This window comes from Phlebotomus papatasi, chromosome 3 (assembly GCF_024763615.1).
Source record: "Phlebotomus papatasi isolate M1 chromosome 3, Ppap_2.1, whole genome shotgun sequence".
Classification (NCBI taxonomy): domain Eukaryota; kingdom Metazoa; phylum Arthropoda; class Insecta; order Diptera; family Psychodidae; genus Phlebotomus; species Phlebotomus papatasi.
This window is the reverse complement of record NC_077224.1, coordinates 5,128,452-5,153,310: the sequence shown is the minus strand read 5'-3', so window position 1 is coordinate 5,153,310 and position 24,859 is coordinate 5,128,452. Positions and strand designations below refer to the sequence as shown.

General features: G+C 33.8%; 2 protein-coding genes across 2 annotated transcripts in view; both read right to left on the bottom strand.

Moving 5' to 3' along the window:
* Positions 1–4,280: 4,280 nt before the first annotated feature.
* On the bottom strand, positions 4,281–15,776 carry LOC129806538 (peptide transporter family 1). Its single transcript, XM_055855204.1, has 6 exons — positions 15,197–15,776; positions 11,012–11,079; positions 10,875–10,953; positions 10,636–10,800; positions 5,062–6,455; positions 4,281–4,751 (listed from the first exon to the last, which is right to left on the bottom strand). Exons 1-6 carry the CDS (start codon positions 15,219–15,221, stop codon positions 4,329–4,331), a joined length of 2,154 nt encoding a protein of 717 aa, XP_055711179.1. The 5' UTR covers positions 15,222–15,776; the 3' UTR covers positions 4,281–4,328.
* LOC129806529 (glucosylceramide transporter ABCA12) overlaps positions 15,657–24,859 on the bottom strand; it is a 39,053-nt gene continuing 29,850 nt past the window's right edge. Inside the window, exons 10-12 of the mRNA XM_055855173.1 lie at positions 21,417–22,648; positions 20,815–21,281; positions 15,657–16,153 (exon numbers count right to left, since the gene is read on the bottom strand). Coding sequence (XP_055711148.1) covers positions 16,076–16,153; positions 20,815–21,281; positions 21,417–22,648 — 1,777 coding nt within the window. The 3' untranslated portion in view covers positions 15,657–16,075. The remainder of the gene's footprint in view (positions 16,154–20,814; positions 21,282–21,416; positions 22,649–24,859) is intronic.

Below are 24,859 nucleotides of genomic sequence, written 5' to 3'. Positions count from 1 at the left end.
AATGGAAAGAAATACGTAAGGGATAACCTATATAATAAATTGAAATTGAAATGATCATATAAGTGAAATTAGTAAGAGGCAAGGGATATTTTCTAAGACTAGTGATCAAATTCAGACGTAGGCGAAACGGATAACGATGATCTATGAACAGATTTCATATGGTCTATTATGCGGTTAATGAATGAATGAATGCAAGTAATATAGGAAGGGATGAAGTCTGCACAAGTTTATTTTGAATTGAAAAAAAAATAAATGAATGTTTGGATTGGTGATATATATATCGAAGGATATTTGCAAATAATTGGTATGAATAATGTTCTAAATATTGTTGAATAAAATTCGTGAATCTTTTACTTAGTACTCAATGAAAAATTAAAGAAAATACTATTGTTGTCTAGCCGTATTCTGATAAAAAATGATAAATTGATAATGATGTTCTATGTAAATCCATTTATATGAATGCAAGTCTAGTGATTGAGTCCGAATATGAGTCCTATAAGAAACTTGTTCAGTGATTTGAGTTACCGAAGCGGTGAGATCTAGTACAAGATTTTGTTGAGAGACTGAAGCAACTACGACTTGACGAAATTGACTGTTAGAAAGAATTATATGCGGCAGAAACGGTTTGCGTCTCAGATTCACTGCTAAAATGAAATTAAGCGACTTAAGTCGCCTTGAATTGAACTACGTTTGAATCGAACTGAGTTGAAATAATTTGACTATAAATTGAATTGATCTAATTGCAGTTGAATTACAATGAATTGAATTGAATACAATTTTGATTGCATCGAACCGGTCAACTTTAACATATGCCTTCCGATGGTATCGAACCGGTCAACTTTAAAATATGCCTTCCGATGGCATCGACCTGGACAACTCTAACATATGCCTTCCGATGGCATCGCCTGGACAACTTTAAAATATGCCTTCCGATGGCATCGCCCTGGACAACTCTAACATATGCCTTCCGATGGCATCGCCTGGACAACTTTAAAATATGCCTTCCGATGGCATCGACCTGGACAACTCTAACATATGCCTTCCGATGGCATCGCCTGGACAACTTTAAAATATGCCTTCCGATGGCATCGCCCTGGACAACTTTAGCATATGCCTTTCGATGGCATCGCCATGGACAACTATAACATATGCCTTCCGATGGCATCACACTGGACAACTTTAACATATGCCTTTCGATGGCATCGCCCTGGACAACTATAGCATATGCCTTTCGATGGTATTGCACTGGACAGCTTTAACATATGCCTTTCGATGGCATCACACTAGACAACTTTAATAATGTCCTTAATGGTACTGAAAAAATATGGACAATTTGCAATGCTTTATCTTGAATTGTCGAATTGAAACAAAATGCATTGATTGAAATGAATTGAACGACTATATGAATGGGAACGACTAAAATGAAATGCAATATTTGACATGATATAACCAGTATGAAATGAAATGTAATAATATGAGATAATATGATCGAAAAGCAAATTGAATGAAAATGGAACGATAGCGTCGCTTATTACGATAAGGAACCGATAGGCATTCCATTTCCTTCTATTATTTCTCCAAGATCATGGCCTCTGTTCGAAATTTTATATTAACTCCTCAAAGAAAAAAAATCAATGAGGTCATTGATCCAGTCAGGATGGCCGAATGTAAGACTAATCGGTTCCGCGGCTAAAGACCCTGCCGTTATTTTGAATTCCCAAAGACTGATTGGGTACGTAATGTGCCTTGTCCCTTAGGGTTAGCCCTCTGAGTGGGAGGTGAAGGGTGTGCATCTTTAAGAAAGCCTATTAGTGAACATGCCTTCCGATGAGCATAAGACTTTAGGCAGAGAGCCAATGTGCCTTCCGATGGTGCGCTCTCACAAACAGTCAGTCGATCCTGAGCTACGAGTTCATCAACACACCCTTAACAAGAGTAATCTTGTCGGGCCACCACCACCAGTTGTGCTTCTCTGCCCGTTTCCAAGATCTCGGTTATTTTAATCTCACAATTAGGGCAATTCTTACCACGCTTTCTGGAGTCACGAGCCGTTGAATTCATTTGCCGTATTTTGTTTTTGGGTTCTTTTCTTTTTTTCTTTTTTACCTCTTTTATACTGTACTGCCCGTCCCTGGCTTATAGTACCTAAGAATGAGAATTTCCATCGTTTGGCACTGGAGTAGGTTGGTTGGTCACTAAAGTAAGACGGCGGTGGACGCAAATAATTTCCTGTCTGTAATTTTGCACATAATGGCCTCTACACACTAGTAGAAATTTCTTTAAAAAATGCCTTTTTAAAGAAAATTTCCCCTATCCTTGTAGGCAGAAACGCCAGAATTTTTAAAAAAAGGCAATTTTGACGAAAATTGCTTTAGTGTGTAGACACCATAAGAAACACGCAGTTTTAAGGACAGCATTTTATTTATTTAAATAAATAAATAAATAAATAAAATATGAACATAAATTTCTATGGTGTGTAGAGGCCATAAAGCCGTCTACACCTCAGACAAAAATTTATGAATTATTTGGTTTCAATATGCTATATTTACAAGGATTGCCTACACAGTGCTATTTCAATATTGAAGAAAATTTGTTCAGTGTGTAGCCAAGGTAGCCAATATTGTTTCAATATTGAGCATATTCTTCAATATTTTATATTTTATTATTATTTTGACCGGGTACACACTGAATTCTGAATATCAAATTTATTTGATATTTCCTTTAATATTTTTTAATGGTCGGGAATCTTCTTCTTTCCGAACATCGCTGAGCTGCTGAAAATTCCTTGTTTAGGAGTAAAACATATCCAAGAATATCCAGCTTCCTCGATGATATCCCTGATCTTTAGGGATTTTGTTCCATATTTTGCTGAATTCTTCAGAAACCTACCTTAGTCACGACTTTTCTGCTGCTTCCTCCAGAAAATCCCGGATCTTTTGGGGATTTTGCTGAATATTTAGTTAAATATACCGAAAATACTCAAGTTGGTCAGAACATTTCTCCTGCTTCATCCAGAAATCAGTTTTTTTTTTTGGGATTTTGTTAAACAAAAATAAAGTCCTATAGAAGATCTGTGATTTCTTGGAAGACGCATGCGCAGAGAATTAAATAATATATACTATAAAATCCCAGGATATGTCTACAATAATGTTCTGAGATGTTTTCCTGTTCATAAACAAGACAATTCCAACGGTTTTGGGATGTTGTAATATTGAAGAAACTTAGTTCAATTGTTTTGGCACATCCGAAGACATTGTAAAGTCGACTAGAGTTGATTTATGCGTAATGGCAACGGTTGAAGAGGTATCCTTTCTGGAGGTACTCTTTCTTAGAGTATGTAAATGTTGCTCCTTGGAAATTACAAGGGGCCAACTCAATCTGAGCCATTTTTCAGGAGACAGCATGAAAGATTCAACTTTATATAAATAATTATCTCAATTAAGTATGTTAATAAAAACAATATAATTCTTTTCTATTTGTATGAGCATTATTATAAACATCGAAACATACATATTTTTACCTTTCAAAATATGTTTTTTTTATTAGGTAGCTCTTTGTCATTCTAAATGATGCGTAAATTTTCATAAAATTAGAATGACACGGGATCAACTTGCTTGAGTTAGTCCCTTGTTTCACAAAAATTTGAACGATAAATCTATTTTGTGCCCCTTGACTTTAAACAAAACCGCGCAAGCAATCATAAAAAGTAAAATTTTGAAAAACTTTTCTAATAACGGAATTTATAGACTCATATCATCTGAAATTTTATTAAATTCTTTGTCTGAGTGCATTAAAACCGCAAAATCGCCAAAAAGTGAGTTGGCCCCTTGTAATTTCCAAGGAGCGATGTGATCCTAAGGCCACTGCAACCAAAGGAGAGCCGTTGATCAGTTATTAACTAATAGAAACAATTACAAAATTTAATTGATCTATCCTGATTGATGCCGGTACGTGATTGGGTGAAATTTGTGGTTATGGCTTATTCAGACACTGAGAGAAATCCGAAAAAGTTAAAATAACATTCCGGAAATGTTAATTTTACCCTGCATTATTGATCCGAAATCGGTGTAAATATTACCCTCTTTAGGTGTATTAGGGGTTAAATTAACCCTTTTTCATGTTAATTTTACCCTTAAAAAGGTGTAAAATTAACATTAAAAAATGTTGATATATTTTTACACCTAAAAAAATGTTAAAGTTATTAGGAATAACAGTTAATCGCACTGCCTTTTTTCTCAGTGGAGAATCAAACATCAATAAATGAATAACCAAAAAAACAATTATTTTAAAGTTTTTTTTATTTAATTTAAAAGACAAACTGAAGAGTGTTAGTCTTCTTTTAAGTTCGAAGAAGATAGTGCACGTGGTTTTTCGTTGTCTGTTTCATTTTCTTCAGTATTTGTGGTTTTCTTGTCATCGCCAACACCACCAACGTATTTGTAGCGATAAGCAAGGATTGCGAATATTGCCATATCTACAAACATAAGTCCAGCAAACAGGAAGAACTCTGCTGTCTGAGAATCGAAGATCCTTGCACTGGCTATGATAGTTACGATAACATTTCCCACGCCAACAGTCAATTGCCAGGCAGATTGAATGACGGATTTCATGCTTTCTGGACTCTGTGAGTAGGAAAACTCCAATCCGGTAACAGAGTACATGACTTCACCCAAAGTTAGCACAATATATTGAGGAGCAATCCACAGCATATTCATGGAATTGGGTTCCGATACCTCCAGCAACTCTGATCTCTGTAAAAAGGGTTTTTGTTTAAGATCTTTTGTTGACTTATGGTGCTGGCACACCTTTTCAATTTAATGAAATTTAATCGATTGAAATTTTACCTCTTACTCTTTCAAACTGAAATCAGATATAGCTGTCTTTTTTTTTCAAATGGAAATTGAAATTTCAATTTTAAATTTCATTTGGCAGAAAGAGACAACTATATCTGATTTCAGTTTGAAAGAGTGAGAGGTAGAATTTCAATCGATTGAATTTCACTCAATTGAAAAGGTGTGCCAGTGCCATTATGTTTGAATATCAATAAATATTTATACTTACATATTGATTAGGGTTAATTTCGTAAATGATTAGTGAATAGACCCCTCCCAATCTCAATTCGTATTGCTCTACTACAACATTGTTGACGACAATGTCGTAGGTAGATGGCCAGATTTCATTTCGTTTAATGCGACTTGTGACATTGTCGTATCTCTTATTGTAATCATCGTGTATATCCTGGAAGGATATCGTACGCTCAGTTTCTGTATTAGCTAGCACCCTGACAACAGGATAACCGTTGGCAGCTTTCTCAGGATCGTCGTCAAACTCTATCATCTCGTTGCGATTCATGAAGTAGCTCACAGCTTTAGCCGATTCCAAATTGAAGTTGCCAGCGAAGATCATCTCACTGCAAGCAGGATCGTTAGATGTCATAGAGTAGGTGAAGGCCCTAGTATTCTCAACGGCAATATGACGTTCGGTAAAGGCTTCCATCGAGCCGATGACGAAGTTTGCGTGATTGGGAATGTTCGTGGTGACGGAATACTGACAAGGCATTCCATTAAAGATTCGTAATTGGGATTCGCCTGCTTCGGCAATAATGGGATAGGTTTTAGAGAGTTGAATTTCCAAGATGGCGGAAACAATAAAGGCTACTCCAGCAAGGCATCCACCAAGTGTAAGTTTCTGCAGGGGCCGCCGAATGCCGATTTTCGAGAGTAGTGGATAGAATACGATATCATAGAGAGGAATGAAGATCAGGATAAGAGCAGGGTTGATGACTTGCATCTGATCCGGTTTTAAGTTCAATGCACCAACTTGACCGTCCATTCGGGTGGCCTGGAAGGTCCATCGGGATCCTTGCTGATCAAATAGTGCCCAGAATACTGGTAGTGGAATGTACAGAACAAGTACATTGAATAGTGTCTTGATTTCTGTCACAAGTTGCTTCCCATGCTTCTCCTCAGCATAGTCCAACCAGTGTTCCCTAGGATTTGTCTTCCTCTTCTTTCGTCGCTCAGAAATAGCATTAGCAATGCACGATGATACTCGAACAAGCATATTTCCCGCTGGTGGTTTGAGAACGTACAAAAATTTTCCAGCCACAAAAATGATAATTGATGTCACCATAAGGATGGCCGGGACCCCAAAGGCCAGGGAGAAGCAAGTGTCTTCATCAAAGCACTGCACATCTTGACGGAGAATTGGAGTGACTAGAGTTGAAATCATTGAGCCGGTATTGATGGCAAAGTAGAACAGGGAGAAGTAGGTGGCCATTGCCTTAAGTTGTTCTGGCAATTTGAACTGATCAGCTCCTAAAGCCGTTACACAGGGCTTTATGCCACCAGATCCTATTGCTATCAGGAACAGACCAACGATGGTCATGGCGGTTGCATTTATGTTAAGTGTGGGAATCGCACCTATTGACATCATCGTTGATCCAAATGCATACACTATAGAAGTAAAAATTAGAATCGTTAAGTCAATTGCAGTTTTCAAGATGACGGAAGCTAGTGCTTAAAATGAACATAAGTGCCTTCTTAGGAAATTCCTAATGAATCTTGCAATGTCATGTAGTAACGATATTGAATGAATTTCAAATAATTTCAAATCACTATCAACTAAAGTACTCGTTCTTAACATTGTTGTTGAGAGGGCTTCCTTCTAATACGTAATCGAATTAGGTTTTACGGGATCTGACTAATTCACACGTTTGCGTAAATTGAAGCGGGATATTGAAAAAAAATAAAGTGCTCGAACTTGTGGCTTAGATGTTAGGGGAAAGTACTCTCCCTTCGAACGTTCATGCCTTCGAATAATGTGAATTTCTTTTATCTTTTCTAAGACACATAATTATCACGTAATTATCAATAATTGATGATAAACTAATAATTAATAGAAGTGTGTAAGTCTCTTGGGAAAAATAAAAGAAAATCTACATTATTTGAAGGTATGAACGTTCGAAGGGAGAGAACTTTCCTCTATATCTTAAAAGTATTTTCGCATCATTTACCGTTTGCTGGTTCTCAGATTTGAACCGATTCATGAATTACTCAAAAGATTTCCCAAAAAATAGTTTTAAGAGTAATAGAATTGCTTTTCGGACGAAAATTACTTATCGGTTCATAACCGGTTCATTACCGGTTCACAACCAATTTGAACCGATTTATAAATAATTTACAATATTGCCCAAAATACACCTAAGGAGTAATATAATTTCGAATAAAAGTTAGTTATCCGTTATGAATCGGTTAAGTTTTAACGGAAATTCCAAGATCTTTCCGACGAGTCAAAATATGATACTATACCCGTCAAATCATTGCTCTACCTACCGATTTTACTCGGAGGTTTCTTGAATTTTAACAGTATATTCTAGTACATTCAGAGAAAATCTGTAGATTTTCGGCAGAATTTCTACGTAGAAAATATGTAGATTTTCGGCAGAAATTCTGCCGAAAATCTGCAGATTCTCGGCAGAATTTCTCCCTAGAAAATCTGCATAACCTCCATTACTTCACAAAAATATTGTTGATTTATGAAGAAACTGTAGAAGTTATAAAGAAAATGGTATTCTCTGCTTAACAAGCATTACCGAGTACACATTTTAGATGAGTAAAAAGTTGCGAGCAAAAATACTAATTTCTTAAAAATCGCCAATTGAATGATACAAAAACACGAAATTTAGATTGACATTCTGCTTAAAGTTTTCACTTCACTATTCTCTACTTATAACACGGCGTCGCAGAATTATTTATTTTATATAAACACTGTGATATCACTAAGAATAACTCTATAAAATTTGCAAACTTCAGTGAAAGATATTCAATCTTTTTAGACACAGCTGTCTAGAAAGTCTAGAATGTAGAAAAATCTGCAGAAAATCGACAAAATATCTACAGAAAGTCGTCAGAGTGGGCACCAGGATTCGTCAGAAAATCTGCAACAATTTCTGACGAATTTTGTCCCAAGTCCTAATAAAATTCGTAGGAATATCTACAGATTTCTCGGCAGATTTTCGGCAGAGGTGTAGATATTTTCTGCAGAAAACTTAAAGATATCTGACGAAATTATTTGACGGGTTCGGATGAAAAAGAGATTGTTAAGAATCTCATCTAATACGCTCTCTAGAACCTTTTTAACGTTAGGAATAATTTAACGACATTTTCGTACATGGTCGAATGTCCGTTTGGGTAATCTCTCTAAAACAATCCAAAGTTTCCCAGGATTTTCCAAAGGTTTTTTAAATCCCAGGGTCGACTAAGCGGGGCCTCCGAAAGTTCCAAATCACTATCTCTAACCGTTTGACCTCTAGAGCTGGCAACTGCCAGACGGACAAACCGACAACATTGACGACATTTCTCAGAAATGGTCTGAAACGCGAAGATTTATTGACAAAAGTAGTCCCCGGAGAGTGAAAGGTGGAAATTTGGAGGGTGAAAAAGTCGGGGGATTACGAGAAAATCATCTCAAAATTGACAATTCTAAATAAATGGCAAATTTTTGAGATTTTTACAGACTTTTGTACAGAGGACAGTTTGTCCTATTTTAAATTAAATAAATTGAAATTGAAATTGAAAATTTTGACCATAAACTTAAGTAGCTTTAATTCAGGATAGGGTAGAAGGAACATCTGCTCGACAGGGATCACTTATTGGCAATTTTGTCAATATATTGATATTTAATGAATGTATCTAAAAATGCAAGTAATATGACGTTTTTTTCCTGGTAACAAACATTTGGACGAATAAAAATAAAATCTAAAAGTAAAATAATTTAATTACATGTATTCTACAAATTCATAACCGATGCAGCCGGATTGAAAATTTCAAGGCCTTTCTAAAAATTCCCAATTTAAACAAATCGGTTGTAAAATGAGCCTTCCAAAGTGGTTACACTTTTGGCTTTTGAAAATTCGATGTCGATTTTTTTTTCAGACTTATGTATGTTTGGGTACAAAGGTTTACAAGGGTTGCAGGTTGCAAAAGGAAATTCCGTAATTTTTGTGGCATTGTCACAAGTGAGTTGGAAACCTGACAATGCCAATCGAGCTTTTTTCTCATATCATGTGAGTTCGAAAATGCAGTTAATTGACTTTTTCATGAAATCTCTCTACTTAATGATTTTATGCGAATACAGTTCGTCTTGATTGAGTTGTTTGATAGAATTTTTGTCATTTTAATTGACAGTCATCTCAAATATGTGACGTCTGATGCAGTATATGGCAATGTGACAGCTACAAAATCTCATTTTCGAAAAAACTCTCTTGAGATTCGAATGCAAATTGTCATTATGGGAATGGGATTGCGGATTAAATGGGATTAAGTCTTACGGAACTCCCCTACGGGCAATCTTCAAAACATATCCGAAAATAAAAGAAATCGTAGAGTCATTTTCGAAATAAACCAAAAATACATGATTTACATGATACATGAAATACATGATGATTAATTTATAATTTAGGTCAGAGGTGTGCAAGAACCGTTTGAAACCGAAAAAACGTCAAATTAAACTTGTACGTCAATTGTCAGAACGCTATCAGAATAAACTTATTAATCCTTTAACGACGAGACACTTTTTACGGACTGAAAATCAACAATAAAAATTAAAATGAGAAACATAATCAATGATAAGTCTTACATCTAACCTTGGAAAGTCCAACAGAATCTGATTCGGTGTATTTTGTGCTTCTATGAACGATAGGGACAAATATAGCCCAAAAATTAAAGTAATTTTTCTGACAATATCAATAAATAATATTTTTCGCTTTAATGAAAAATTTTACGTATGAGTATTGTAGTTTCCTTTTCCGAAAGGGTTTTGCTTAAAAAAAAATTGGAAGTATAAAAAATAAATAAAATCAATTATTATGAATTTGAGAATTTAAAAATTCGCCATTTTTTAGCTTAAAGATTTACTACATAGCAAATAGCTAGAGACTTGCAAAAAATATCCTAGATTCCTTCAACATTCTACTTTACAATTATGTACAGACATAAGAAAAAAATAACTTTAGGTAGTCAGGAAAAATTATTTTCTTTATGGGACACCGGTGTTCCAATCGTCCTTAAAGGGTTAAATAGAAAAAGTAATTTTTCTATTATGTTTTCACTTGGTTTCTCAAACTTTTAGACAACAAGCTATCGACACCCACTGTAGGGTAACGTGTGGTATTTCTGGACAAGGTGATTTTCGGGACATAATATGGGTATTTCTGGACACATTAAAAATCCTCTAAATATTTGTTTTCTTAGTATTTTTAAGTTCTATATGAAATTTTAAGGAAAAGTGAAAAAAATTCACATTATTCGAAGGAATGAACAGTTTTTCCCCTACGTCCATAGCTTTAAAATATTGAAATATAAAATAAATTTAAATTAAAAATATAAAACAAAAAAAGATTAAAACTAAGCCGGTTTTCTCAAAAAGCATTTGGGTTCCCCTACGATATTATAAAATATTTCTAAGCAATTGGGGGGGGTGGTTTTGACCATTTTGACGTAGTCGATTATTCTGAATGACTGTACAATAGAGGTCGACAGACTAAGAGCCGGAAAAAAAAAGGTAAATAAAGTTCATCGGCGGTGAATTTATGAAAAAAAAGGTTATCATGAAGTTGTTTGTTTAGAAACTCACCAATTGATAAGTAGAGGATCGTTCGGTATTTTCCTAGCCATGAGTCCGCAAGAATAGCTCCAAAAACCGTGAGAAAATACACGGCACTGGTGAAAGAATGGTAAATTACAGTAGCTGTATCCTGATTGAAGAGTAATTGCCGTGTTAGATAGAGCACCAAGACCGCTACAGAGATAAAAGTTCATTGGGCTTTTAATATTTATTCAGCACTTTAAAGTTAAGTACTGCACAAGCCTTACTTCTCATGCCATAGTAATTGAATCGCTCGCATAGTTCGTTGATGATGATGAACCCAATTTGTTTGGGATACTTGTATTTCTGAAGAATAAATTTAGGTTTTAGATGTAGGATGATTTATGCAGGGATGAGAACTTACTTTTTCCTGTCCCTCTGTATCAGTTGCCTCAACGGTATCAGCAGTTGAATTGTCTTCTGCAACAGTATCTATTGGGTCAATAGAAGAAGAGTTGATTTTCAAGGAAACACAATGAAATATGATCTAGAATTCCTTGGTCAAATAATCTTTACAATCTACGACTCGCACGAGTGATAGGTTCATTGCGATAATCGCCAATCAATCAAAATACACAATGAATATAGGCGCAATATTGGCCTCTTCAGGTATTAGATAAAAGACAGAATTGTATGCCATAAAAGAGTCAAATTTGTTGAATATAAGGCGATGAAAACAATTGATATCTACAGTGGGTGTCAAAAGTTTGTTGCCTCAAGTATGTTCGAGAAATCGGTGCAAAAAAACGGTAGAAAAAATTACTTTTTAAATTTTTTTCTTGTCGCAAATTAGTTGCCTGTAATCCGTAGATCTTATTTATGTATTTCAGAAAAATTATTTAATTTTATTTCACATAAAAAATTATTGTTTTCTAAAAGTTGGTCATTTTTGATAAATCAAAAGTGTGTTGCCTCATTTGAAATGTTATGAAAAAATGGTGAAAAACATGCAACTAACTTAAACCGGCTATATTTTGAGTTTATGTCATTTGAGAGGCCAATGGTGGCTTTGGACCAGGGGCATGACGTTTCCTATGTTTCCCATGTGTTTCTAACGTGCCGAAAAAACTTTGGAGTTTATGAGCTGTTTTTTTGTCATTGTGGAATGAATTAGCAAATAATACAAATACAAAATAATAGCCAATTTAATAAGAATAGGCAACTGAAAACCCCAAATTGGCAACCTACGTAGTTTTGGAGATATCTCATAAAATATGTACAAAAACAGGAAAAAAATTACACTAAAACTGGTCGCATTTTTCAGAGCTAATGTCAGCCCCCTGGTTTGGACATTTCTAAAGTTATCTATGGTAAATACATGTGTATACGAGTAATGATAAATAACAAGAAATAATCTGTTTTTCGATAATTCATAAATTAGGTTAAAATGGCAAGTTAAAAGGAGATAAAGGGTATGGAATCGTCAAGAGATACTGCCGGAATGAATTTGCGTCGTTAGTTGCTAGATTTTATGAAAAATCACGAAAGATTATACATAAAATATTCAAATGTTATAGTAATGAAGTATACAAGTACATCTGAAAAACGCTACTGGCAGACCTAGGATATCGACTCAGAGGGTTGATAACAGCATTGTAAGTATCCCTGATAGTGACCCAATTTTCAGTTAATTTTTATAACATTAGGGACCTGTGTCCTTTCAGTAACCAACTGACTGCTAATTTTTGAAGTAGACATCATAGAGTCACTATCAGCTCAAGGGGCATTTGATATCCAAATAATGTATGTCTCAAATGTAACCAACATATTTTCAATGTAATCGAGCTATTTCTTAAAAATATAATGTATGAACGCAATGGATGTATATTATCTGAAAATTATGTGCGTTAAATGCCAGTATAATAACTTGACTAAAAATTGTATAGAAAATATCAGTTATTTTCTATTAATACATATAATATATTTTGTTTGATAAATTCCAGTTAAAATATTGTTATTTTCCCTTAAAATTACGACTAAACATTTTACTTCTATAAACAAGTCATAATATAATCTATTTTTGAGTGAAAATGTATAAAACTATGTCAAAAATTTCTAAAGTATATTTATCTTACATATTCATACCATTATGTTCACATAATGTCGTGAAATTGTATGAACATCATGTTCTGATATATTTTAGTTACATTTGTTCCATAAAAGAAACAAGTTACATACAACTTGTCTCCTTTTTGTATGACGCTGCCAGATTGTCAAATTCTACATTGTTTACTAAGCAGAAGTTCATCTGCGAGTGAAAATTTGTGAAAAAAGTGATGTCTCACATTAATTAGAGTCCTGAAATGCACCAGGGTGTGCAGAAAAATCGAGTATACAGATAAAAGGCATTAAATTTTACAAAGTAAGTGCAAATGATGAAAAAGTAGTGAATTAACACTTTGTTTGTGAGAGCTAATATTTTCTTCTTTTAATTGCAGTGTACCGCAAGTACAAGCATTAGGACAGCTTCCAGATCATTTGTTATGAAATCAAATTGCAGAATGAGTGCCCAGAATGCAGAAAAAGTTTATCAAAAGCATAATCTTTCAGTGTTTTGACATTTTTGCTGTATAGTGATATTATTGACGTAGGAAGTCTACAAAATGTAAATATGATATACGACATCTTGTAAATATATTCACTAAAATATATAAATGTGTTTTATTTTCTGCTTTTCTTACTTATTCGGGTTACAATATCTTGATTTTATTTTATCAGAACAAAAAGAAGATTTTGGCGTGGAAAAATACAGAAAATTGGCGACGCCAAACTCAAATTAATGGAAAAATTATACGCAAAACATTGCAGTGCAATGATATTTGTCCAAATTATTGTTTAAAGGGCTGTATTCTATCAATACACGCAGTAAAAATTTGAGAACCATAAGTTTTTTAAATGATGTAATGTGAAAAGCAATAAATTTGTTCAATTTTGTTTTATTTAATTTCTCAGCTTTCCTTTAAAAATTTCAAGTCGGGAATGAAATTTTGTTCACTAATATTTTAGCCTCTAACGGAAAACAATTATTGCATTAAACTTTCATACGCGATAAAAGTGCACGAGGCACAAAAAATGTGACTGAATCGTTGAGGATAAATATTTATTCATTTGAGGAAAATATTTGAGCAAGTCTTAAAGAAAAATGGACAAGAAATGACAGTTCTTCAGTCGATGGTTATAATATTGGTATGGCAGAGTGATTATATTTTATTTAGTCATAAACAATACATTTTACCGTACACGATAACTTGATTAACTCTAAAATAAAAAATTGTTATATTTCGGCTATAAAAATTCCCCATTCACCCGAATATGGGCCTCTTTTATACGGTTACATAGAAGAAATTTGTAAAGTCTTCGCCATCATTTTTGTATAGATATCAGACATTTCTACTCATTTATGGCGATAAATGCTCCTTGGGAGTGATACTTATAATGCTGTTATCGACCTTCTGAGCCGAAACCTTAGGTCTGCCAGTAACGTTTTTTAGATGTGGTCGTACCTTATTACCATATATTTTGGCGATTTTATGTATATTTTGTAGAGATTTTCCATAAAATTAAACAACTAACGACGCAGATTTATTCCGGCAGTATATCTGGACAATTTCCCTCCCTTTAACTTTTTGTAATTTGTAATTTTTAACCTAAATTATAAATTATCAAAAAATAGATTATTTCTTGTTATTTATCAATACTTTTATACACATGTATTTACCATAGACAACTTTAGCAACGTACAAATCCACCATTTGCTTTTCAAATGACATAAACTCAAAATGTAACCGGTTTACCTTAAGTTGGTTGCATGTTTTGAACATTTTAAATTAGTTCTTTAAATGAGGCAACAAACTTTTGATTTCTCAAAAATGACCAACTTTTGGAAAATAATAATTTTTTACAGGAGAGTGACATTAGCTTTGAAAAATGCGACCAGTTTTAGTATAAAATTTTCCCTGTTTTCGTACACATTTCACGAGATATCTCCGAAAACTACGTAGGTTGCCAATTTGGGATTTTCGGTTGCCCATTCCATATTAAATTGGCTTTTATTTTGTATTTATATTTTTTGCTAATTCATTCCACAATGACAGAAAACACCGAATAAACTCCAAAGTTTTTTCGGCACGCTAGAAACATACGGAAAACATAGGGAACGTCATGCCCCTGATTTTTTATATTAAATAAAATAATTTTTTTTTAAATTTATAAATAAGATCTACGGATTACATGCAACTAATTTGCAAAAAGAAAAAAATAAAAAGTAATTTTTTCTATCGTTTTTTTGCACCTGGTTTCCCGATCATACGTGAGGCAACAAACTTTTGACACCTACTGTATGTCGAATGAAAAAAACTTTTGCCTTGGTGAGAGGAAGAGGAGTCTCATATATTTGAGTAGGTAGATAAGTAACTTGGAATTCTCTTGCTAGGTAACAATTGTGATCGATCACAAGCCATAAATTCCATTAATGATTATTACATATATGCACTATATTGTTAATATTTTAGTCATGTGACTTGTAAACTAAATGAACAAGGGTACTTACCGTCAGCCTTTGAATCCTTCTCCATATTGATCAGTTAATTGAGATCCTGGAGTAAAGGAAGCTAGTGAAGTCTCTGCACTGTTTAAAATCTAATTTTTATTATCGTTCCCTTGCAGAAAAGGGAGAATTTAGATGAATTTTCCAAAAAAAGTGTAAAGACCACTATTTAGGACACTTGTTGTTCCATTGAGGATCGAACACTGACTGACACAAAATGTGAGGAATCCACGCGACGAAGTCTAAAAAAATCGCTCGTTGAGTTTATCAAATAATATCTTGTACAATCCAAACTGCTGATATGAAGCTCTCTTGTTGATATACTATTGCCCATTGAGATTTTCCAACAATACATACTTCACGTACACAAGTATACAAATTTTTTTTCTGAAGTGATTTGGATTTTTTACTCTAGTCTACATACTTCTGCCCAACAACAATTCTAGGACAAAAAAAATAAACCTTTTTTCACATTTTTGGCACCCAGTAACTTTATTTTTTGCATAAAATACAAAAATAACAAGTTTTCCTTAATTAACATAATATAGTCTACCTCTCACTAATCACACTTACAATTAAAACTAAAGAAAAATAAAAGCCACAAGTAAAAACCTCTAATTGTGTTTGTCGTTGATCCCAATATTAAGATACTTTGCTTATCGAAGAGATTACTTCAATACAGAATTCAATTAATTACAGTTCTTCACAAATAACACGTGTTTCATAAATTCTTTTTGTTGTTTTTTTCTTTTGCAATTCTTTTCAAATCATTGTACATAAAATTACACACTAATTAATGTACCGATAGATCACCATTCCATCACATTATCTCTATGACAATACTAGAAAAATTAAAATTGGTAACATTTTACAAAGTTCATGTTACGTAACAGTTTCATTCTGAACGAAAGCTTGATTGGTGTAGGAAGACGGTTCATCGTCCAAGATTCTCTCGAATACCTGAAAGATTAAATAAATAAAAAACAAAAAATAAAAATTTAAATACCGTAACGAATGATTAAATTTGTCTTAACATCGTTTATGCTTCTTTAAAAAAAACGGTAAGTAAAAAGATTATGTTAAGTACCAACATGTTAATAAAATAAACTTTAATGGCAATATAAAGGTTTTATGATGGTTAAATGATTTACACGGTAACTATAAGAATTATTTGCACCCTTAAAATTAAGTTATAGCGAAAGATAGATAGTAAAAAATATATAATGGTAATAGTTGTTCGTTTTTAGACTTCCACAAAGATTAGGGGAGGGTAGGGCAGTTTCGCACGCAACTAAACTTTTTTTTTCAAAATTTATGTGCCAAACTAATATGAACTATATTTAAACTAACTATGGCGCCTTAGTACCTCTTGATGGTCACTTATGGCCTGTCTATACTTGTGGCCTCTTCGCAGAAATCTTCAATTTTTTTTCACAAAATAATTTCAAAGAACCACAAAATTACCAATATTTGGTGTGCAATCCTTAAATGAAAATGTTATTTAATATTTCTGTACAATACTAATCAATTTAGGGAAAATATTTCACTGATGCGGATGACGATTAAAAATACGTCAAATCGTTAAGTAATTTACTAGCGATCTCAACATTTTTAGCAACTAAATTTTGTAAATCGAAAATAATTATATGTTCTTTTACTAGTAAATTTTGATATTTTTTTTAACAACAAATATAAAATTAAGACGAGGCCATAAGTTTTGACCAAATTGATAGGATTCCGGACTTGTGGCCGCGGTATTTGACATGAGTGGCGTCCTTACACCATATGTGTCTCTACAGTAGACTCTCTCAAATTCGGGCATATGGGGCCGAAATGTCAGCCGAATTAGACAGAAATTCGGGCGATAAACTTTTTGAAATGCAACGATTTTTTATTCATCTGCATATAGATATTGAGTTTACACACTCATATACAACGTAAATTGCATGAAAATCCCTCAATAATGCAAAATCACATCAAAACTAAGACAAACCATGCCAAATTTGAGCATATTTGATCCATTTGATAATCATAATCAAACTTGAAAAATGACAACAAACTTTTTCAAATGTAAACGCTGCCCGAATTAAAAAGTAGCCCGATCTTAAAAGAACCGAATTAGCGAGAGTCTACTGTATTTTGATTTGGAGAGTTGTCAATTGTATTCTTTTTATTCAATAGTTCAGTGTTTTTTGGCTAAAATGTAATGAAATTTAAAGTAAGTGATGAAATTGTAATATAAATTTGTTTATACAGTAAAGCCTCGTTATAGTCCATATTTGGTTCCAGATTTGACACTTGGGTCGCACTATAGTCGCACCATGTCATTTTTTTTTTTAAATTATCAACGACTTTTAGTATTGAAATTGCTCGACGGCTTCCACTTTCTTTGCAATTGTGGTAATTGTCCTCGCTCTCTTCATTGTGGATCACAATTATCACAACAACTCAATAAAGTCTGCCAAAAATATTAAAATAATTATGACAACATTGCATGTCGCTTACTAAAAAACATAACCTAACTTAAAATCATTCATTTGAAATCAAGTCGATAAATTGTGGAATATAGAGCGATGGCCTATAGCGGGGTTCTACTGTAAATACATATGGTGTATAGGGGAAAACAAGACATTCTCCTCTAGTTTTTTAAAATATAGGTGCGATGGGACACATTTATTGAAAAACATAGGGAAAAATTAGTCATTATAAAGCTTGGGACTGTGTAAATCATGGGCACTTTCCCCTAATTCATTTTCAAAATTACTCGAGAGTTGCAGAATTATTTCATGAATTTGTATTTTGTTACAAATAACCTAACTTTTCGATTTTCTCTCTTTCAGAACAATGATACCAGTAAAAAAATTTAAAGAAACCAAGAAGAGCCTCAATAAGGCATTGAGAGACATTGATAACACTGTGCAACAGTGATTTTGTCCCTGGGTTCTCATGATATTTTTTATATTGCTAGGGTCAAATGATTTACGAACATACTTATCATTTTGATTTGATTTTTTTGTTTTTGCGCCTGGAATCTAGACAAAATCTAGTGCCTATATCTCCGATTCTGCTGAAGCGATTTATTTCTTAATATGAGAACATTTGTTCTGCTTTACATGCCCGATAATCCTTTGACAGATGGAGTTCGTACAACTCCCACTAGGGGCGTTGTAGTCTCATATATGTCAGAAAACATGGAAAAATTGAACTTTTTAGCAAAAACTTTAATCAAAAGCAAACTTTATTCAAAAATATCTCGAAAACTAGGACTGTCCCTAACAATCTCTTTTGTGGGTTTGATAGAGGAATTTTATTAGGTGCAGTTTCGTACATGTACCGTACAACTTTTCTCTCAGATTGTTTTTTAACCTCAAAATTGAGGTTCAAACAAAAATCGAGCACTTAACCGATTAAAGAAAACCTTCACAATTTCGGGAAAGGAATCAAAATGATAAATATTTTCGTAAATCATTTGACCCTATCAATAGAAAAAATAGCATGAGAACCTAGGGACAAAAAAAAGTTTAAAATTGTTGCACAGTGTTATAAAATTTTCTTTTTTTATTTTTATTCTCAGCCATTTCGTATTTTTAATTTGATTTTTACAGATATAAACGTTAGACCAGTTTCAGAGTTCTTGTTGATATTTTGTTATTAAAATTTGTGTAAAAAAAGGAAAATCAAACGTGCAAACGCATTTGAAATGTTAAATTTCGCATTTAAAGAGACTATTTTGAGCAAAATATAATTTAAAGATATTATAGGCTATTCACAAAAGGCCTAGAACATGATTAATGACGATGCTCGGCCCTGGACGTCAAAAACTTAATAAAACATTCAAATAATAAGGAAAATTATTATGCAAAAGTACCGAATAACTATTAAAGAAGTTTCTAAGGTTATCAGTATATCGATTGGCCCATTTCATGCATTTTTTGTGTGGATATTTTGGGCATGAAACGTGTGGCAGGGACGTTTTCTCCAGACGTTCTTTCGCATATCCTTATTTGATCGTGATTTTTTGATCAAAACAGCACCGTAATAATATGGGTCCATCACCGTTTTACCGGAATTGCCCTCCAGAGACATTCCTGTTTCTAGAAAATACCCGGAAAAAGTTGGATGTTTTGGTACGATGAAGGAGATATAGACCATATAATCGGAAGAGCTCAAAGCCATATCGAAAAACGCGCCATACAGGGGCCTTTCGACATTCTTTTTTCCATACGTTTTTGCATGGAGGCACTGAATACAAATGCCAAGTTTTTTCCTAAAGAGAATTGACTTATAAATGTGATATATATTTCTAAATTGTGCATTAAAGGATGTCTAAAAATACATATTTCATAATGTTCACCGAAATAATAGAAGAACTACGACGAAATTTGTTTAAGTTATTTTTTATTAGGCTTCATGAGCCCCTAGCGCCATATCGAAAAGTCATTTTCTTTGGAGCTTGGTCATCAACGCTAAGACGAAGGTGGACGCTGAAAACTACAGAGATTCTCATCTAAATGATGCACTTCAAAAGCATTGTAGATAAACAAATTTATCTATCTAAAAAAATCTTTCTACATAAAATACTAGGGAAAACTGGGGCAAAAAGTCACAAATCGAAAATTTTAAAATTTAATATCTTCCAAGATAAATAAGATAGTAGCTTGGAATAAAAAATATCGAAATTTTTAGCACTATTTTTGAAATATTTTCCTTGCATAAGATATCAACTATTACCTACATATTTTTCAAAATTGATGCACTGGTGAATATGTCCTAAATGATTAGGATTCTTTAAATACGAATCCGCTATATATTTTAGAATTTTACAAAAATTCATTAAGATTTATTAAAAACGACCGTTTGGGGTAAAAAGTAACAAAAGGCATGGAGCAAAAAGTAACAAAAATTGAAGCAAATTCTGTTGTTCTAGAGCAGAGGTTTGCAAGAACCGTTGAAACCGAATAAACGTCAAAAAAAGTTTGTTCTGATAGCGTTTTGACCATTGACGTACATGTTTCATTTGACGTTTTTCGGTTTCAAACGGTTCTTGCACGCCTCTGTTCTAGAGCAAAAAGAAACGCCATTGCCATGTCTCGCCGCTTTATTACGAAAGCCCGTAATAAAGCAAATCAAAATGTGATAGTATCTTATGCCTGATACTATTTGCCTCAGCATTTTTTAAAATGGTCACAAAATTACCTTTTAGAAAACGGCTCGATAAATGTATTTCCTTGCAAAATAGAGGAAAATTACTTTCACAAAGTTGTAGAGCAGTAAATTTCCTATAAAAGTGCGCTAATTAGAAATTTATGAAGCGCTCGAGTAGCTTGTAAAAATATAAAATATCCGTTTTGTTACTTTTTGCCCCAGTCTCCCCTACGCCGAATGCTTTAGTACTTATGTAATGGAGTATTGTGTTAATATGTTTGCACCGTTTTTGCAAATCTTCCATTGGAATGCTACTTTGGCAAAACAATTTAATATGATCCAATTTGTAACAGGCTTTACGGTAAAAATATTCCATAAGTTAAGTGAATTGGGTTGTACAAAAGATTAAATTAGATTAATTCCTTCTCATGATGCTATGCTTAAAGTGCTTTTGGCTATTGAGAAATTTCACTTACCCTATCTAAGAGACATTGTGATACTGTGTAGGATATATTTCTATCATCACAAAACTTGTGGAGCTTTGAGAATAGTTCACTCAAGAGCCATGGTGATTCCTCTGTTGTTGTTGTGTTTGATGACTTAATTTGAACAATAAATTGAAGTGTATGGCAATGAATCACAAGACTTTCTACATTTGGAAATTCACGTTTGAGGTCCCTTTCAATAGTAAGGCTTTCAACTTTATCAAAGAAGATTGTGACGGCGTAGCTATTGCCGCTAGCCATCTTTAGCTCACTGGGAGTTCCCGTTGAGATAATGTGGCCATTCTTCAGTATCGCAATACGATGGCATATATTGTCGATTTCTGATATTGTGTGTGATGTTAGAAGTACAGACCGATTCTGTCTGATTAGATTATCGATGGATTTATAGACCAGAGAACGTGTCACGGGATCCATGTCACTTGTTGGCTCATCCATCACTGTTAAAAAAAATTGAGACTTTAGTTTAAAGAGTCTTCTTTAGGTCAACATACTCATGCAGTTGGTTAAGGTCAGCAAGTGTGATAACTTTCTATTAGTTTCAAAACATATAAAATGCATAATTAACTACTTACACACTAGACTAGTATTGCCCATACACGTGACCGCAACGCTCAATTTTCTTCGGTTTCCACCACTGAGATTCTTAACAAGAACATTTTCATATGGTTCTAGGTGATAGGTGGCCAGGGTGGTCAGAACAAGTTTATTTAAGTCACTAATTTTGCGTAATTTCCCGTAGAATATTATCACTTCTCTGACCGTTAAGAGATTGTCAACAGCATTGGTTTGAGGGCAGTAGGAAATTCCCTGGCAGTCCTTGAACTCAACTGTGCCCGATGTTTGCTTCAGTTGACCCGAGAGAATGCCAAAAATTGTAGATTTTCCAGCTCCATTGGCCCCCAAAAGGCCAAAACATTCTCCAGTTTTAATAACAAAACTCGCATTATTGAGTGCAAGAACTCCTCTACGGTACGTCTTTGATAAATTCTCCACAACAACGCAATTACTCTTGTCCTTAGCATTGAATTTCGTATCCTTCTGCATGGTATTTTGAATTGATACTATCTTAAGTTCTCCATTAAAATTTTTCTCATGATAGACCTTGGCCAACATGGTCCTCCATAGACCACTTTCGATAACATAATTTGTCGCCATGGCTATAACACCAATCACCGCCAACATAGAAAGGTGCGGAGCCAGAAGATCCGAACCAATTGGATCCTTATACGAATCAATGCCGAATTTCTGGAAAAATAGGGCAGTAATAAAGTTCTTGCACAATTCCAACAATCCATCACTGAGTGCATGCGTAGGGAGTATGAGGAATGCACGATTGAGGAAGTTTCGAATTTTAAGTGATTCCTCCGATTCTCCGACAATGTCAATCAAGAGAATAATAGCCAAAGTTCCCAAAGCTATTATGATATTGAGGCAGAAAATGGTCATATTGGCGTAACTTGCATCACTGAAGAACTTCTCAGCCACGTGAATTGTCGGTATCAGGGCAAATCCGAAGAAGAATAGAAGTACAGCAAATCCATAAAGTTGACCACGGTCCACAAATATAGGTAGGGCAAATATTTTAAAAATTATCACAGCCAAAATTATCGCTCCCACGTAGATAAGTGTGTCCCAGGCAAATGCTACTGACCAATAAATTTTTCTCGTAACACCGCAGAGTTTCTGCTGCAACTTCTCTCCACTAACACGTTCACTAACTATGAAAACCGATCCACCGGCCAGGACTAAGCTCATTGCTATCAAGAGGATCAAGGCAATTCCGGCATCTGCTACTTGTTGCAATCTGAAATTAGAAAAAAAACACTCCCAATAATTTCATAAACTTTAATTGACGCTATTGCGTAGTTTATAGTGTTAATTGTGTACAGACATTTGATAAAAATTCCTTATCATATACACTCAGAGAAATTATTTATCAAAGCTGTGATGGTAAATTCAACCCCTGTTAAATTTTTCATAAGAAAGAATGGAAGAAATTATCGGATTATATACACAGTCCTGGGATTAGGTACATACAGTATCGGCCATAAGTTTCTTGACAAAGCTATGTTCGAGAAATCAAGTGAAAAAATTATAGAAAAATAAACACTAGGGGGTTCCGAAAGTCGTAGGGAAACTACCAATCACGCAGGGAAACACATCAACTATCTCCAAAGCTTTCGGCTTGATCTCCAAGCCTTCATCAGTGGCTGGAGTAAAGAAAAAGAGCCGCATTTTATTAAAAGTTTTTCAAATTACATAAAATTTGTCAACAACTCACTCAAGTCTTGTAATTTTTTTACACTGTCCTTTAACAATTTTTCTTAACGTACAATTTCGATATATTTTCCTTATTCTTGCTTTGCTCCAGCTACTGATATAGGCTTGTAGACCGAGTCGAAAGATCTGGAGATAGTTGATGTGTTTCCCTGAGTGATTGTTAGTTTCCCGTCGACTTTCGGAACTCCCTACTGTTGATTGCATTTCACGTCAGTTTATTCCCACAATGATAGAAAAAGAATTTTTTTAAATTTTTCTTTATGCAAACGAATTGCTTTTAATCTATAGGGGAGACTGGGGCAAAAAGTCACACATCGAAAAATTCAAAATTCAATATCTTCCAAGGTAAAAAAGATAGCGGCTCAAATTTTTTTCTATAGATAGCCTCTTACGACCTTCGTCAATGTCGTAAGTTTCTTAGAATTCGAACAAGGAATTTAGAAAATAAAAAATATCGAAATTTTTATCCCTATTTTTGAAATATTTTCCTTGCAGAAGATAAGAATTATTACCTTTTCCAAAATTGATACACTGGTGAATATTTTCTAAATAATTTGGATTTTTTCAATACGAATCCGCTATCCATTTTAGAATTTCACAAAGGTTCTTTTTTCCAAAAATCCTGGCCACTTGGGGTAAAAAGTAACAAAAGATATAGAGCAATAAGTAACAAAAAAGCGAAGCAATTTCTGATGTCTCACGGCGAAAAGAAACGTCATTATCATGTCTCGCCGCTTGTTGTTTGCATTGGTCAAACGATTTGCAGTATTTTGTGTTTTTTTTCTAAAATAGCTTCAAAAGCGTTTTTGTCGTTCAGATAGAGAAAACAGTGTTTTACAAACATGTAGATGAATAAATTTTCGATGAAAATATGTCCTCTAGGTATTTTTTCAAATTTACGGAAGCCCGTAATGAACCGAATCAAAATATGATAATACCCAATGTCTGGTACTATTTGCCCCAGCATTTTTGAGAATGGGCACAAAATTACCTTTTAGAAAAAGGCTCGATAAACGTATTTCATTACAAAATAGAGGAAAATTACTTTCACAAAATTGTAGAGCGGTAAATTTCCTATAAAACTGCGCTAATTAGAAATTTTTGAAGCGCTCGAGTAGCTTGTAAAAAAAAATATCCATTTTGTGACTTTTTGCCCCAATCTCCCCTACATATTATTGCCAAAAGTTTCTTGACAAATTTGAAAAAACAGCTCAGAATGGTCAAATACGCGAAATCAACATCCTGTTACCAGTTATATTACGAACTTATGTTATTTGAGGGGCAAATGGTCTGTTTGCTCGTTTCTAAAGTTTTCGGTGGTCAATATATGCATATAAAAGCGATAATAAATAATATATTTTTTTGTTAATTAATAAATTTAGGTTAAAATGGCTAATTACAAAAAAAAATTAAAAAAGGGAAATCGTCTAGAGATACTGCCGGAATGAACCTGTGTCATTGAAGCCATTTACACCGCCGCATTGGATTGAGATTGAATTGTCCCAAAATCAGTTTTTGGGACAATTCAGTCAAAATCTAATACGACAGTCTAAATGACCTCAATGAAATCGTTTAGATTGCGGTCTTAGATTAAGACTTAATTATCCGAAATCCGATTTTGGAACAGTTCAATCCCTATCTAATGCGGCGGTGTAAATAGACTCATTAATTTCTAAATTTGATGGAAAATCCTTACAGCATAAAGACTACCTTAGGATGATTCATGCTTTGAACA

Excerpts from the sequence above, each read along its gene's own strand:
- LOC129806538 (XM_055855204.1), bottom strand. The coding sequence starts at position 15,221 with ATGGAGAAGGATTCAAAGGCTGACG. Across the intron at positions 6,456-10,635 it reads GATCCTCTACTTATCAATTG|TGTATGCATTTGGATCAACG; the intron begins GTGAGTTTCTAA and ends TTACTTCTATAG. Across the intron at positions 4,752-5,061 it reads AAATTAACCCTAATCAATAT|AGATCAGAGTTGCTGGAGGT; the intron begins GTAAGTATAAAT and ends CCCTTTTTACAG.